This window comes from Bubalus kerabau, chromosome 2, assembly GCF_029407905.1.
Source record: "Bubalus kerabau isolate K-KA32 ecotype Philippines breed swamp buffalo chromosome 2, PCC_UOA_SB_1v2, whole genome shotgun sequence".
Classification (NCBI taxonomy): domain Eukaryota; kingdom Metazoa; phylum Chordata; class Mammalia; order Artiodactyla; family Bovidae; genus Bubalus; species Bubalus kerabau.
Window position 1 is genome coordinate 146,389,919 of NC_073625.1, and position 17,799 is coordinate 146,407,717.

The 17,799-nt window shown below is 38.9% G+C and overlaps 1 protein-coding gene across 1 annotated transcript in view; it reads left to right on the forward strand.

Moving 5' to 3' along the window:
* ZBBX (zinc finger B-box domain containing) overlaps positions 1-17,799 on the forward strand; it is a 125,813-nt gene that overhangs the window by 61,354 nt on the left and 46,660 nt on the right. Inside the window, exon 10 of the mRNA XM_055570337.1 lies at positions 5,081-5,255. Coding sequence (XP_055426312.1) covers positions 5,081-5,255 — 175 coding nt within the window. The remainder of the gene's footprint in view (positions 1-5,080; positions 5,256-17,799) is intronic.

Below are 17,799 nucleotides of genomic sequence, written 5' to 3' on the forward strand. Positions count from 1 at the left end.
AACACTTTCACTTTCACCTTTTCAGTGTAGTTCAGAAATAGTGACTTGGCAGAACTCACACACACACAGCTTGTTACTTTATGACAGAGTCAGGCTTGAACTTCAGTCTGTTGAGTTTTAAACCCTTGCTCAGAGAACATAAAAGAAAACTATCTTTATTAGTAGGATCCCTTTACAGCAGAGAAACTATGCTTGAGTTGTCTAGAAAGAGTAGCATTCTGGTGGGGATTTTGCTAGTAGACCTGCCAAGAGTGCTTGTGAAGAATCATTGAATGAGTTGCAGCCTTATGATTAGAATAATAATATGCTGAGGACCAACCATGTGCCAAACACGGTTCTATGTATTTTATGTGTATTATCTCTTTTTTATCCTTTTTTAATTGTTTCTTTTTTTCAAATGAGAAAATAATGTCAAAATATAGTTTTTTAAATTGCCCAAGATATCATTGATTGTGGAACTTCAGTTTCAACTCAGACCTTATAACTCCAAATTACCTGTTTTTAATCACTACCCAGAGGCTGAGATTTTAAGGGTTTTGCCTTCATGCTTGTCATTTTATCTAACTTCTCCTACCAATAAAAATAGTAATAAATCAATATCCTCACATTTATTAAATATTATATGCTAGGCATTGAGCTTAATCCTTTAGTTTCTTTATCTTATTCAATAATGACAATAACCCTATAAGTTTTGCATTATTATTATCTCATTTAACAGATGAGAAAGTCAGAGAGGATTTAAGTTACTAGCTGTACTAGAAAGCTATAGGGCTTACTCCTTGGCCTGAGCTTTTAATCCCTAAATTAAATGCTGCCTCTTGTTCCCATCAGTAACTGTGTCTGCTCTATAGACCCGCCACCTCTGGTCTTAACCTAGAAACTATTAATTCAGTGGTTTCATCCAGGAGTGCACAGTAGAATCAACTGGAGAAACATTGGGGAAACACCTGTGACTGAGTTCAGCATCTCTGTTGGTGGTCCAGTCATGTGCTTTTAACACCTGCTCATCCTGTTGAGTGCTCCTGGTTGGGCATTATTGCTGCTGTCAACCTGTATACAGTGCACACATTAAGAAGTACCCCTGTCATATGCTTGGTACTCCTCTGTGCTGAAGAGCAGAGTTTTTCCAACTGCAATAAACATCACAAGTACTGTGTGAGCTTTTTGAAAATGTGTACTCCTGGCTTGCCACTCAAATTTGGATTTTTTTACATTTAGGTTAGGGCCCAGGAATCTGATTTTTTATTTATTTACTTTTTAGGACTAAATGTTTTAATTTTTTTTTAAACTTTAAAGTTTTTATTTTGTATTTGAGATATAGGCAGTTAATAATGTTGTGGTAGTTTCTGGTGAACAGTGAAGGGACTCAGCCATCCATATACACATATCCATTCTCCCCCAAACTCCCCTGGCATCCAGGCTGGCACATAACATTGAGCAGAGTTCCATGTGCTATAAAAAAAGGTCCTTGCTGGTTAACCATCTTGAATATAAGTGTATTCATGACCTTACTAAAGTCCCTAAGTATCCCTTCCCCCTGCCCCGGGCAACCATAAGTTCATTTCCTAAGTCTATGAGTCTCTTTCTGTTTTGTAAGTAAGTTCATTTGTATCACTTCTTTTTAGATTCCACATATGAGGGATGTCATATGATATTTCTCCTTCTCTGTCTGACTTATTTCACTCAGTATGACACTCTCTAAGTCCATCCATGTTGTTGCAAATGGCATTATTTCACTCTTTGTAATGGCTAATAAGGAATCTGATTTTTAATCAGCCTACCCAGCAACTTGAATGCCTGGAAGAATCAAAATAGTGGATTCAAGCCAGTGGATATCCTTGGAAGGGAGTGCAGTTCATGAAAGCTTTCATTTTAGACTGAAACCTGAGCTTGAAGTACTGACTCTGGTTTTCTTACAGTTTATAGTTTTGGAACATTGGGTGATTTACTTAGCTTCCCTTTCCTTTTCTGGAAAGTGGGGATATTAAAGCATATTTTGCAGGGGTATATTTGGCCTAGAGGGGCCACATATGACAGCTGAAACATTTAAGAGTGAATATACCATCCTCTGGCTTTTTCCTATCCTGTCACTGCTGTGTGGAAACCAAGTATTCCATAGGCATAGCTGTAAAATGCAAATGTCTTATGTCTCTTATTCACTGCTTGAAAGGGAGCTGCCCTGGAGAGCTTCTGTAATCACTGGAACACTCAATTCATTTTGCATAAAGCACTGAGTTTTTAGTGCTTCTTCATGAGTGTAGTGCGCACACACACACACTGCTTACTACTGAATACGTGTAAATACCTTCTCACATACTTCTAAGACTCAGTATTTCCAAGCTAAATTCATCACCTCTTCTCCCAACCTGTAGATAATTACTGTTGGTGACAGCTCTCTTCAAGCTTTTCAAACTGGCAAGAACAGTTGTTTTCTATAATCATTTATCTTCTTCCTTTGTACTTCCAATCAGTTACCATATCTTAAAACCATCTGAAAACCCTTGAGTATTTGGTTACTTCTATTCTTACTGCTCTTCCAGATAGTAAAATTAACGATTTCTTAAAGAGCAAAAGGTTTATAAAGTGAAAAGGGCATTTAGTTCTCTCCCCTTCTGGAAGTTAATAATAATTTCAATTTTGTAGGTATGCATTAACAGAAATACTAATATGTTGTATGCTGCTATGCAAACAGACTTTTTACTCTTAACAATATACTATTGTTATTCATATAAGTATATCCCACAGCCTTCTCATTCTATATGAAAGTGAAAGTTGCTCAGTCCTGTCCGACTCTTTGTGAGACATTTTGCAAAGCCCTGGATTGTGGCTTTCCAGGCTCTTCTGTTCATGGAATTCTCCAGGCAAGAATATTGGAGTAGGTAGCCATTCCCTTCTCCAGGAAATCTTTCCAACCCAGGGATTGAACCCAGGTCTCCTACATTGCAGGCAGATTCTTTACTGTCTGAGCCACCATGGAAGCCCAAGAATACTGGAGTGAGTAGCCTATCCCTTCTTGAGGGGATCTTCCCAACCCAGGAATAGAACCGGGGTCTCCTGCATTGCAGGTGGATTCTTTACCAGCTGAAATACTCCATTTATTATATATGAAATAACTTTTTAAGCTATGTTTTCTGTTCCTCAGTATTTACACTATTTCAATCTTTTGCAAGTATGAAATATAGTATAAAGAATAATTTTGAAAAATACTGTTTTGTATATGTATGTGTGTGTGTGATAAAATCCTAAAATTCCTAGGTGAAGAGGGTTATGTGTTTGTAATGCTGATATTGACAAATGGATGTGGATTTTAATTGGTTTCCTTGCATTTGAACTCACTATTCTCCAATTTCTTTCTCTCCCACACTACTGTGTGGGATTCTACAGTAGCTTTGCATTTCCAGTATACTTAAGTGTAATTTTCTCTGGATGGTGGGGGGATCCTTCACAATCTGCCTCTGTTCATCTTTCTACCCTTAATATTTTCTCAAATCTCACTTTTTGCTCTGTGAATTTCCCTGGTGGCCGAGATGGTAAAGAATCTGCCTGCAATGCAGGGGACCCAAGTTCAATCCATGGGTTGGGAGCATCCCCTGGAGAAGGGAATGGCTACCCACTCTAATAGTCTACCCACTCTATCATTCTTTTGCTCTAGAATACTGCCCTTGCCACTTTTTGCCCATGGGATTCTTGTTTCTCTGAGTTAAATTTTTGTTCTTTGCTTCCGTTTCTATTGTGGATTTAGTAACCTGTGTTTCATGGCAATGACTAGCATAGTGTTTGTAGGTTCCAGACGGTTTTTGTTTATGTTGAATTTTATATATGCACATATTTAACAATCTTCTCTCAATTGTTCTCTAACAATGTGCCTATTTATTTTGCAATTAAGTGCTGAACATAGTGGATTATACTGTTGTATCTAGAAGGTACACACGGAGCTTTAGCCATATGATCAGTGTAGGTAATCCACACTTTATAATTCAGAACTGTTGCGGAACTTATTTTGCTTTAGTTCTCCAATTTTGCTGTTTTCTCTGATTCACTGGATAACTGCCAAGCCGTACCTTCATTTTCTTTTGTGTATTCACAGTAAATCTATATTTTGTACTGCATTCTCCTTTCTCTCCAGCATTATACTGAAAAGCAGGCAATGTTTCATATACATTAATTGATATGTCCATTCATTCAACTGACTTTTAATGAGCACCTGCTTTGTGCCAGTTACTGCTCTTGGCCCTGAAGAAACAGTCAACGTTCTTGATCCCATTACATTCTAATGGGGAGAGATCAGCAGTAAACACACATGTAGAGTAAATTCACATGGATGTAAATTACTGGGAGAAAAATAAAACAGATAAGGGATCTGAAAGTGGGGGAAATGACTTTGTTTTTATGTCATCAGTAAGGTCATTGCTTATTCTCTGAGCAGGTGACATTTGAGCCAAGACTGAATGAAATGAGTGGAATGACTGTATAAAAATATGGAGAAGGATCATTTCAGGCATTAGCTACAGCTAGTACGAGGCCCTCGAGTGGATATGCTTGATGGGTTCATAGAATTGCAAGAAGAGAAGTTTGGCTGGAACATGGTGAATGAAGGGGAGAACTGGAGGAAGTGGAGTGAAAGGCAGGGGAAGACAAGCTTGTGTACAACCTTCTAAGTCCTGGTAGGAACTGAGGGTTTCACAGTCTTGGAGGGTTTGGAGCAGAGGAACCATCTCAGATTTACATGGTAATGAAACTGCTCTTTCTGCTGTGGGGAGGTTGCAGGGAGCAGGAGATTGGAGAAGTAGGGTTAAATACAAGGCTGTCACTGCTTTCCAGAGAAAACCCTCATGAATAACATAGTGACAAATCCTCAGTCCTGTAGGCTTTAGCTTTAATATTTTCCAAAGATACCATATATAACTGTCTGTAGAGTTTTAAAGAAATCAGAAAAGCACATAAATAAGTACAAATAAAAAAACATTTGAAGTAAAAAAAAAATGTGTGATTTCACAATGCTCAATAATCAGTGTTACCTGTATTTTAAGATACAGAACATTTGGTAAAGCACACTTAGATATACTTTTAATTGGTTTAGGTAGAAGATCCAACAACAAAAAAAGAAGAATGTGCGAATCCAAGAGACAAGCCCTTGTGTGAAGTGCCTTTCAATGAAGAAGCTTCTGCCCAATCCTTTCAGAAAGTTTTAAGTCAGTGGAGAACTGGACATCATGATGACAATGAGACACAGAGCTTACATGCAGCAAAATCAGGTACAGTTTTTTTTTTAAATAAAGTGAATGCTGTGATGTATGTTGGAGAGTGTTTTGCCTATGTTCTCCTCTAGGAGTTTTATAGTTTCTGGTCTTACGTTGAGATCTTTAATCCATTTTGAGTTTATTTTTGTGTATGGTGTTAGAAAGTGTTCTAGTTTCATTCTTTTACAAGTGGTTGACCAGTTTTCCCAGCACCACTTGTTAAAGAGATTGTCTTTAATCCATTGTATATTCTTGCCTCCTTTGTCAAAGATAAGGTGTCCATAGGTGCGTGGATTTATCTCTGGGCTTTCTATTTTGTTCCATTGATCTATATTTCTGTCTTTGTGCCAGTACCATACTATCTTGATGACTGTGGCTTTGTAGTAGAGCCTAAAGTCAGGCAGGTTGATTCCTCCAGTTCCATTCTTCTTTCTCAAGATTGTTTTGGCTATTCAAGGTTTTTTGTATTTCCGTACAAATTGTGAAATTATTTGTTCTAGCTCTGTGAAGAATACCGTTGGTAGCTTAATAGGGATTGCATTGAATCTATAAATTGCTTTGGGTAGTATACTCATTTTCACTATATTGATTCTTCCAATCATGAACATGGTATATTTCTCCATCTATTAGTGTCCTCTTTGATTTCTTTCACCAGTGTTTTATAGTTTTCTATATATAGGTCTTTAGTTTCTTTAGGTAGATATATTCCTAAGTATTTTATTCTTTTCGTTGCAATGGTGAATGAATTGTTTCCTTAATTTCTCTTTCTATTTTCTCATTATTAATGTATAGGAATGCAAGGGATTTCGGTGTGTTGATTTTGTATCCTGCAACTTTACTATATTCATTGATTAGCTCTAGTAATACATCACAGCAGGATTATCTATGACCCACCTCCCAGAATATTGGAAATAAAAGCAAAAATAAACAAATACGACCTAATTAAACTTAAAAGCTTCTGCACAGCAAAGGAAACTCTAAGCAAGGTGAAAAGACAGCCTTCAGAATGGGAGAAAATAATAGCAAATGAAGCAACTGAGAAACAACTAATCTCAAAAATATACAAGCAACTCCTGCAGCTCAATTCCAGAAAAATAAACGACCCAATCAAAAAATGAGCCAAAGAACTAAATAGACATTTCTCCAAAGAAGACATACAGATGGCTAACAAACACATGAAAAGATGCTCAACATCACTCATTATCAGAGAAATGCAAATCAAAACCACTATGAGGTACCATTTCATGCCAGTCAGAATGGCTGCGATCCAAAAGTCTACAAGCAATAAATGCTGGAGAGGGTGTGGAGAAAAGGGAACCCTCTTACACTGTTGGTGGGAATGCAAACTAGTACAGCCACTATGGAGAACAGTGCAGAGATTCCTTAAAAAACTGGAAATAGAACTGCCTTATGACCCAGCAATCCCACTGCTGGGCATACACACCGAGGAAACCAGAATTGAAAGAGACACATGTAACCCAATGCTCATTGCAGCACTGTTTATAATAGCCAGGACATGGAAGCAACCTAGATGTCCATCAGCAGATGAATGGATAAGAAAGCAGTGGTACATATACACAATGGAGTATTCCTCAGCCATTAAAAAGAATACATTTGAATCAGTTCTAATGAGGTGGATGAAACTGGAGCCTATTATACAGAGTGAAGTAAGCCAGAAAGAAAAACACCAATACAGTATACTAACGCATATATATGGAATTTAGAAAGATGGTAACAATAACCCTGTATACGAAACAGCAAAAGAGACACTGATGCACAGAACAGTCTTGTGGACTTTGTGGGAGAGGGAGAGGGTGGGATGATTTGGGACAATGGCATTGAAACATGAATAATATCATATATGAAACGAGTCGCCAGTCCAGGTTCGATGAACGATACTGGATGCTTGGGGCTGGTGCGCTGGGATGACTCAGAAGGATGGTACGGGGAGGGAGGAGGGAGGGAGGGTTCAGGATGGGGAACATGTATATACCTGTGGCGGATTCATGTTGATATATGGCAAAACCAATACAATATTGTAAAGTTAAAAAAAAAATCACATCTGCAAAAAAAAAAAAAATAAAGTGAATGCTTTAAAATAAAACTGATTTTATGTCCATTCTCTGTGAATATAAATGCAGTGTTCAGAAGCTATTAACATTTGGATAATAGTTTGATATAACTCTTCAAATAGTCACACAGTAGTCACTGTGTGACCATTGGTTTAGTGGTTTAATATTTATAGAACCCTGAGTGGGCTTCTTTGCCTTTTCATAAGTGTTTTTGACTTATGGCAGAAATCCAAGAACAAAAGAGCCTCTTGATGAAAGTGAAGGAGGGGAGTGAAAAAGTTGGCTTAAAACTCAAAAAACTAAAACATTCAGAAAACTATGATCATGGCATCTGGTCCCATCACTTCATGGCAAATAGGGGAACAATGGAAACAGTGGCAGACTTTATTTTTCTGGGCTCCAAAATCACTGCAGATGTTGACTGCAGCCATGAAATTAAAAGACGCTTGCTTCTTGGGAAAAAAAGCTATGACCAACTTAGACAGCAAATTAAAAAGCAGAGACATTACTTTGCCAACAAAGTTCTGTCTAATCAAAGCTTTGGTCTTTCCAGTAGTCATGTATGGATGTGAGAGTTGGACTATAAAGAAAGCTGAGCGCCAAAGAATTGATGTTTTTGAACTGTGGAGTTGGAGAAGACTCTTGAGAGTCACTTGGACTGCAGGGAGATCCAATCAGTCAATCCCAAAGGAAATTAGTCCTGAATATTCATTGGAAGGACTGATGCTGAAGCTGAAACTCCAATACTTTGGCCACCTGATGCGAAGAACTGACTCACTGGAAAAGACCCTGATGCTGGGAAAGATTGAAGGCAGGAGGAGAAGGGGATGACAGAGGATGAGATGGTTGGATGGCATCACAGACTAGATGGACATGAGTTTGAGGAAGCTCTGGGAGTTGGTGATGGGCAGGGAGGCCTGGTGTGCTGCAGTTCATGGGTTCTCCAAGAGTCGGACATGACTGAGTGACTGAACGGAACTGAATTGAATGGGCCTTAGGGATATATTTGCCTTTGTTTCCTGCATAAATTCAGACTATCAAACGAATAGAGAATTGGAATCTTTCAGCTCCTCCTGTTGTAGCAGAAAGTTTTTGTTAGAACAACTGTTCCTTTATTGAACTGTAATTACAACATATAAAACAAGAGGATCTATGAGACAGTAAAGTAAATAATTTTTTTTTATATGTGTCTTGAGAAATATATTTCAAGGACTGCTGTGAAGTTCAGGGGGATAATTAATTTTTCTTGTTTTTCTTTCCTTTTGAAGAAATATTTCTTGTTTTTATTTTTCCTTGGTGATTTTTACAACCATATTCTAGACATTGAAGACCTGGATGACTGAAGTGTGCAGAGTCTTTGCTTTGTTTCCCAGGTTCTTTTGAGGGAAATCATACTTTTAGAAGTATTTAATTTATTAATTTTATTACTCAGAATCTTTTTGAGCTTTCCAACTGCTTTTCATTAAAGACAAAATGCTAGATAATAAATTTAAATCATGTAGCTTAGTTGAAAGTGTTCAATTTTGTGGTTTCTATTTTCATTCTTTTTTCCAATGAGGGAACTCTCCTGTTTACTGCTCTTTTGAAACATAGTTTAATTCCTAATGTCAAATATCATGCACCTTCTTCACAATTAGAATTTGATTTTCTTCTTAATAATGTTCTTTCTTTCAAATATATTCCCTATATTTGTTCATGATACATCAATTTTGTTAATATTTCCAAGATTTTGTTTGAATACCCTGTTTTAGTATGTACCTCGTATTATTCTCAATGACTCTTATTTTATGTGCCCTTTTTTTGTGTTTTCACATTTTTATTTATTTTTTTACTCTTCTACTTTGAAAGGGACTAAGTCTTCTATAGAAATACCTTTATGATTGGTGCACTCTGAAGACATAGTATTTAAAAATGATAGAAGAACTGATGTGTTGTAGCTTTCCTCTATAGGCTAAAGATTGTGGACGGAGATACTTAGATGGAATTGACTGCCTAGTTTCAAAGGAATCATAGCAACCTGGAATGGTAGAGGCCAGAAGTTGGTATATAATTATCAAAGTTTTAGTGAAAAAATTACCAAAATAAGGGATAAGGAAGACTAGTAATTGATTGTTTCAGTTCACAGAGATCTGTGATACTAATTGGGGTACATAAGAATGAAAAAATCTTGTATACTCTCCTGTTTTTTTCTGAGTAGAAAATTTCTATCTGATGCAGAGACCCATCTTAAGCTACTGTATTGGGAATTCAGAGTTTTTATAAAGTTCCCAGCCCTAAGCCAGGCCACAGATCTGAGGCCCCTTGAGATAGTTGCTGGGTCCTTTTGCAAAGTTTTGTAGTGTAGCCACAGGGTATACTATGCATCTTCCTCTATAACTTCACTACAGAATTTACAGCTATTTACCAGGAAAGTAAAAGTGTGAAAGTGAAAGTGTTAGTTGCTCAGTTATGTTTGAATCTTTGGACTGTAGCCTGCCAGGCTCCTCTATCCATGGAGTTCTCCAGGCAAGAATACTGGAATGGGTAGCCATTACCTTCCTCAGGGGATCTTCCTGACCCAGGGATTGAACCCTGGTCTCCTGCATTGCAGGCAGATTCTTTACTGTCTGAGCCACCAGGGACATCACCAGAATAAACATGCAGTGAGGAAAGACAATGCCCAAACTTCCCTGGGTCTGAACTGACGGTTATCTCTGGAGACCCTTAGTACCATCATAATCCACCAGTCATTGTTAGAGATTTATAGAAGTAGAGTGATAGATGGAGTCTTGTCTTTATTGTGTCTTGTCTATGGGCCAGTGGGACCATTATGTGGTTATTTTCCCAGTTTTGATTATATAATGGAAATGGATATACTTAGTAACATTAATAATGCCTATATTGATGGTCTGACCTGTGGCATGGCGATTGTTATGGTTGTAACATAAGTAGAAGACCCTAGAACTGTCTTCCTTCTTTGTCAGTGTGCATGCTAAAATACCATGCTGGAAGCAAAACCAGGGTTTGCAGTTTCTGGGAACTGCAAAGATTAATGGCAACATCAAAGACTTGAAAGATGCAGGAATACTGCTTTTTATTATGATGGTTTAGTCGCCAAGTTGTGTCTGACTCTTGGCGACCCCATGGACTGTAGCCTGCCAGGCTTCTCTGTCCAGAAGAATTTCCAGGCAAGGATACTGGAGTGGGTTGCCACATCCTTCTCCAGGGGATTTTCCCACCCAGGGATTGAACCTGGGTCTCTTGCATTGTAGGCAGATTGTTTACCAGCTGAGCTACCAGGGAAGCACATTTCCATTTAACTTGTGTATTTGGTACAAAAGCCAATGATCTTAGAAAATGACTGCAAGTTAGAGTAAACTTGATCAGATGATGATGATACAGGTCATAGTTGCTTTACTGGATGTAGCATCTTTACTGGAGAAAACCAACACATTCTCTATGGTTGGAGGAGAGACAACTACTAACCTAACCCAGGGGCTAATTTTTTTATAGTTTTCTATATCTATCACTTTAAATATTTTAAGCTTTGAGGTCCACTCATAAGGGTCATACAACTCTGCCATTGTAACATGAAAGACAATATATTAAGAAATGAGTGTGACTGTTTTCGAATAGAATCTTGTCTTTGAATGTAAATTTGAATTTTATGTAATTTTCATGTGTTGCAATATATTATCTTTGCTTTGATTTTTTCCAACCATTAAAATATGTAGAAACTACTCTTACCTTGAAAGCCATACAGAAATGGTGGGCCACATGTGGTGCAAAGGTTATAGTTTGCTGCTCCAATATCAAATATTATTCTTTTCTATTTATATCAATGAATATAATCAGAAATAGTTTAATATCATATGGCAGATATCATGGTATACATTCACAATCTTGCTCCAGACCTCCATTAACTCTCCAGCTTTCTAGCATTATATAGTCCCAAAGAACCTTGATTGTCTTGCTATTGCACAGAAGATAATGCTTGATTATTAGATTGATGTCATGATGCTAAGTGGATTTGGTGAACAGAGAGTATCTGTTACAGAATGATTATATTGGACCCTTTCCATCATGGGCAGTAATTTGTTCTCACAGAAAGAAGCTACGTATTTCAGAAAAAGATTTGCCTTCTCTTCCTTTAGTGTGTCTGCCAGCAGAAGCTTTATTTGTCACCATGGTATCTCACACAATGAGTGTCAGAGAGCAAGACACTCATTTTTTTATGAAAGAGGTATAGAAATAGGCTCATACCCATGAAATTCACTCGTCTTACCATGTGCAGCACTATCCAGCAGGCTTTATAGTTTTATAGAACGGCCTGTATGGGTTCAGTATGGGTTCCAGTTGAGAAACATCATCTTGTGAGTTTGGGGTGCTTTTCCTTCAGGGTACTGTATATTACATGAAACTCCAGCAGAACCTCCATTAAACAGGAAGCTGAGACTACCCCTTGCCATTGGGGGCTCATCACACTGAATTAATAGTCAGCAAGTGTCACTGTACTGACCATGTTGTTTCAGCACAAGCATGAAGGAACGCTTGGATTGTTATCATACAGTCAAGAAAAGATAGACTTTATTTGCAAACAAATTAGCAGCAAACAATAGTTTTCCTGTGTTCAGTAATAATGTTCATTGGAAAAAAATATGGTAGCCCAGTGAAAAGAAGGGTATGGTCTTGAATCTTTGGCAATGAAGATTTGAGACAGTCTACCAGCTAAAAGGTATCAGCAGATAGTAAGGTGAACATCGAATAGGTGGTGAAAGAAGGAAGCTATGGTAATCAAATGAAGGTAGGATTCAGTTGTTATTGTTTAGTTGCTAAGTCATGTCTGCCTCTTTTATGACCCCATGGATTGTAGCCTGCCAGGCTACTCTGTCCATGGGATTTCCCAGACAAGAACACTGGAGCGAGTGCCATGTCCTTCTTCATGGGATCTTCCCAACACAGGGATTGAACCTGAGTCTCCTGCATTGCAGGTTGATTCTTTACAACTGAGCCAAAACCAGCTACAAAATGAAGAATGATGGCAGCTATGTTTTATGTTGAGTAATTCTTTTTTCCCCCTGTTTTTCCTCCATACTAATATGACACATACTGCTGGTATCTAACATTTAAATTTAGTTGGAATTATCACTACATTGAAATCTGGTGGCTCAGCTGGTAAAGAATCCGCCTGCAATGTGGTAGACCTGGGTTCAATCCCTGCATTGTGAAGATCCCCTGCACAAGGGAACAGCTACCCACTTCAGTATTCTTCCATGGAGAAGTCCATGAACTGTATAGTCCATGGGCTCATAAAGAGTCAGACATGACTTAAGCGGCTTTCACGATGATACCCAGTGAAAACTTTGTATTTTCTATGTGCTTCATACTATAGAACTTTGTGTTTTCTATGTGCTTCAGACACGACTCAGGTTTTTTGTTGTTTTGTTTGCTTTTTTTGCTGGTGGTAAAGAATCCACCTACTGATGCTGGAGACACAAGAGACACAGGTTCTATTCCTGGAGTAAGAGGTGGCAACCCACTCCAGTATTCTTGATTGAAAAATACCACGGACAGAGGAGGCTGGTGGGCTACAGTCCATGGGGTCTTAAAGAGTCAGACATGACTGGGCACACTACTGCTACTGCTTGCTTTTTGCAGAGAAATGCACATACAAATGGAGGTTTAGATGCAAACTAAGTAGACTGTCTCTCTGGATTCATTTTCTCTTATTTTTACCTGATTCTATGCCTCTTAAATTGAAGAAAGTAGGGAAAACCACTAGACCATTCAGGTATGACCTAAATCAAATCCCTTATGATTTATACAGTGGAAGTGAGAAATAAATTTAAGGGACTAGATCTGATAGAGTGCCTGATGAACTATGGACTGAGGTTCGTGACATAGTACAGGAGACAGGGATCAAGACCATCCCCATGGAAAAGAAATGCAAAAAAGCAAAATGGCTGTCTGGGGAGACCTAACAAATAGCTGTGAAAAGAAGAGAAGCAAAAAGCAAAGGAGAATAGGAAAGATAAAAACATCTGAATGCAGAGTTCCAAAGAATAGCAAGAAGAGATAAGAAAGCCTTCCTCAGCAATCAATGCAAAGAAATAGAGGAAAACAACAGAATGGGAAAGACTAGAGATCTCTTCAAGAAAATTAGAGATACCAAGGGAACATTTCATGCAAAGATGGGCTTGATAAAGGACAGAAATGGTATGGACCTAACAGCAGCAGAAGATACTAAGAAGAGGTGGCAAGAATACACAGAAGAACTGTACAAAAAAGATCTTCATGACCCAGATAATCACGATGGCATGATCACTCATCTAGAGCCAGACATCCTGGAATGTGAAGTCAAGTGGGCCTTAGAAAGCATCACTATGAACAAAGCTAGTGGAGGTGATGGAATTCCAGTTGAGCTATTTCAAATCCTGAAAGATGATGCTGTGAAAGTGCTGCACTCAGTATGCCAGCAAATTTGGAAAACTCAGCAGTGGCCACAGGACTGGAAAAGGCCAGTTTTCCTTCCAATTCCAAAGAAAGGCAATGCCAAAGAATGCTCAAACTGCCACACAATTGCACTCATCTCACACGCTAGTAAAGTAATGTTCAAAATTCTCCAAGCCAGGCTTCAGCAATACATAAACCGTGAACTTCCAAATGTTCAAGCTGGTTTTAGAAAAGGCAGAGGAACCAGAGATCAAATTGCCAACATCTGCTGGATCATCGAAAAAGCAAGAGAGTTCCAGAAAAATGTCTATTTCTGCTTTATTGACTATGCCAAAGCCTTTGACTGTGTGGATCACAACAAACTGTGGAAAATTCTGAAAGAGATGGGAATACCAGACCACCTGACCTGCCTCTTGAGAAACCTATATGCAGGTCAGGAAGCAACAGTTAGAACTGGACATGGAACAACAGACTGGTTCCAAATAGGGAAAGGAGTACGTCAAGGCTGTATATTGTCACCGTGCTTATTTAACTTATATGCAGAGTACATCATGAGAAATGCTGGGCTGGAAGAAGCACAAGCTAGAATCAAGATTGCCAGGAGAAATATCAATAACCTCAGATATGCAGATGACACCACCCTTATGGCAGAAAGTGAAGAGGAACTCAAAAGCCTCTTGATGAAAGTGAAAAAGGAGACTGAAAAAGTTGACTTAAAGCTCAACATTCAGAAAGCTAAGGTCATGGCATCTGGTCCCATCATTTCATGGGAAATAGATGGGGAAACAGTGGAAACAGTATCAGACTTTATTTTTTGGGGCTCCAAAATCACTGTAGATGGTGACTGCAGCCATGAAATTAAAAGACGCTTACTGCTTGGAAGGAAAGTTATGACCAACCTAGATAGCATATTCAAAAACAGAGGCATTACTTTGCCAACAAAAGTCCGTCTAGTCAAGGCTATGGTTTTTCCAGTGGTCATGTATGGATGTGAGAGTTGGACTGTGAAGAAAGCTGAGCACCGAAGAATTGATGCTTTTGAATTGTGGTGTTGGAGAAGACTCTTGAGAGTCCCTTGAACTACAAGGAGATCCAACCAGTCCATCTGGGAAGAGATCAGCCCTGGGATTTCTTTGGAAGGAATGATGCTGAAGCTGAAACTCCAGTACTTTGGCCACCTCATGTGAAGAGTTGACTCATTGGAAAAGACTCTGATGCTAGGAGGTATTGGGGGCAGGAGGAGAAGGGGACGACAGAGGATGAGATGGCTGGATAGCATCACTGACTCGGACGTGAGTCTGAGTGAACTCCGGGAGTTGGTGATGGACAGGGAGGCCTGGCGTGCTACGATTCATGGGGTTGCAAAGAGTTGGACACGACTTTGCAACTGAACTGATCTGAACTGAACTGATGCCTCTATAGGCTGACTCTAGAGACTGCATCACATAGCTTCCTTGTTCTCTGGCTTCTAGTTGGGTTTGGCTAATTGGAGACACTAGTAAAACATTGAAGGTGAGAAGAAAAGGGTGAGGTATCACTCTCCCTCTATTTGTTGATGTACTCAGATTTTGCAGTCACTGCATTGTCCGCCTATGTTATTAGCAACACTCAGATTACTTTTTGTTCACAATTATTGCCTTCCATAACTACTTACAACGCTTTGTCCTCTCAAGCCTAAAGTTGGTAACAGCTTTCCACTATTTTTGGTCTCTGAGTGCTTCAACATTGCTTGTTTCCTCAGCTCTACTCCCTGATTATAAGTTAGTTCCTTCATTTGGCCTTCTTCAAATTAACCCTTTGAGTTTTCTCTTTCCTGTTAGGACTTTGACTTATACTAATGATCAAAAACAGGATTTCTAAGAAGCCAAGGTTCAAGTTGAGGTCTAGAAAATGAGTTGAAACGTAGAGACAGATTAACATGTGCAAAGCACTCCATGATGGAGAGTTCCATATTGTGTTAATGGAACTGAAGGGAGATGTGTGTGGCTGGATCTTAGAGAACAAGGGAAACTGTTGTAGCACAATTAGTTAGAGGGGAATCACAGTGTGGTTGTTGTGGAGAAATCATCAAGATGAGAACTTCTGTTGATAAAATATGTGATTATTTTGCCTCAAAGTATTATAAATATTACTGTTTTTGTGTATGTATATGTTTATAAATATTTCCCTTTTTCTAAGATAGTAGGTAAAAAGAATATTTATAAAATTTATATAGTTTATGGAGAAAAACAATGCAGTAAGAACCTCTTCTCACCCTCTTCCCTCCCTCTAAGTGATTATCACTAGCTTGGATTTTGTATTTTCTCATTCCCTTAATTTCCTGTGGTTTATTGTATGTATGCTTCTCTAAACAATATATTATTAAACTAGCATGTATTTAGCATGGTGGCAGAAAGTGAAGAGGAACTAAAGAGCCTCTTGATAAAAGTGAAAGAGGAGAGTGAAAAAGTTGGCTTAAAGCTCAACATTCAGAAAACTAAGATCATGACATCCGGTCCCATCACTTCATGGCAAATAGATGGGAAACAGTGGAAACAGTGTCAGACTTTATTTTTTGGGGCTCCCAAATCACTGTAGATGGTGACTGCAGCCATGAAATTAAAAAATTAACTACTCCTTGGAAGGAAAGTTATGACCAACCTAGATAGCATATTCAAAAGCAGAGACATTACTTTGTCAACAAAGGTCCATCTAGTCAAGGCTGTGGTTTTTCTGGTGGTCATGTATGGATATGAGAGTTGGACTGTGAAGAAAGCTGAGCACTGAAGAATTGATGCTTTTGAACTGTGGTGTTGGAGAAGACTCTTGAGAGTTCCTTGGACTGCAAGGAGATCCAACCAGTCCATCCTGAAGGAGATCAGTCCTGGGTGTTCATTGGAAGGACTGATGCTGAAGCTGAAACTCCAGTACTTTGGTCACCTGATGCGAAGAGTTGACTCATTGGAAAAGACTCTGATGCTGGGAGGGATTGGGGGCAGGAGGAGAAGGGGATGACAGAGGATGAGATGGTTGGATGGCATCACTGACTCGATGGACATGAGTCTGAGTGAACTCCGGGAGTTGGTGATGGACAGGGAGGCCTGGCGTGCTGTGATTCATGGGGTTGCAAAGAGTCGGACACGACTGAGTGACTGAACAGAATTGAACTGATGGGCTTCCCTAGTGACTCAGCAGGAAGGAATCTGCTTGCAGTGCAGGAGACAAAGGAGACATGGGTTCAGTTCCTGGGTCTGGAAGATACTGATGAGGAGGAAATGGCAACCCACTCCAGTATTCTTGCCTGAAATATTCCATGGACAGAGGAGCCTGGTTGGGCTACAGTACAAAGGGATGCAAAGAGCCAGACACGGCTGAGTGACTGAGCACACACACAAACACTGTGTAAATGGAAAGCTAGTATATTATTCTTTTACAACTGGTTTAATATTTTCAAGATTATTTACTGAGATTTACCCATAAAGATGTGCATAGCTGTATTTCATTCATGTCACTGCTTAACAGTTCTCTGCTTATACCACTGTTTACCTGTTTAAACATTGACGATTGTCTGGGTTGATTCCCATTTGGTAGAGGAAAGAGGTTGAAGTATTTACTCTCCTTCTTCTTCATGTGCTGAGATTTTTGCAGTGACTGTATTCTCTGCTTATGTTACAAAGCAACAGTCAGATGACCTTTCATCTACAGCCATTGCTTTCAATGATTCTTACAAAGTTTTCCTACATTGTTCTCTCAAGTCTAGGGTTGGTAACAGCTTTTCATAATTTTTACTTTCTGAATGCTTCAATATCACTTGTTCCCTTAACCCTACCCAGCAAACACTGCTGTTAAGAATATTCTTGCCCAGGTCTCCTAGCTCTCATATGCACACTTTTCTGGGTTCTATTCCTAGGAGTAAAATAGCTGGGTTATGGGTTATCCGTGTCTTCACCTCTACTAGGTAAACTTGAATTATTTACCAATGTATTAGTACTCCCTCTTGCAGTGTATAAATAGTCTGGCTGCTTCCCATTATCACCAACACAAATTGGCAGCTTAAATAAAAATTGCTGGCCTGA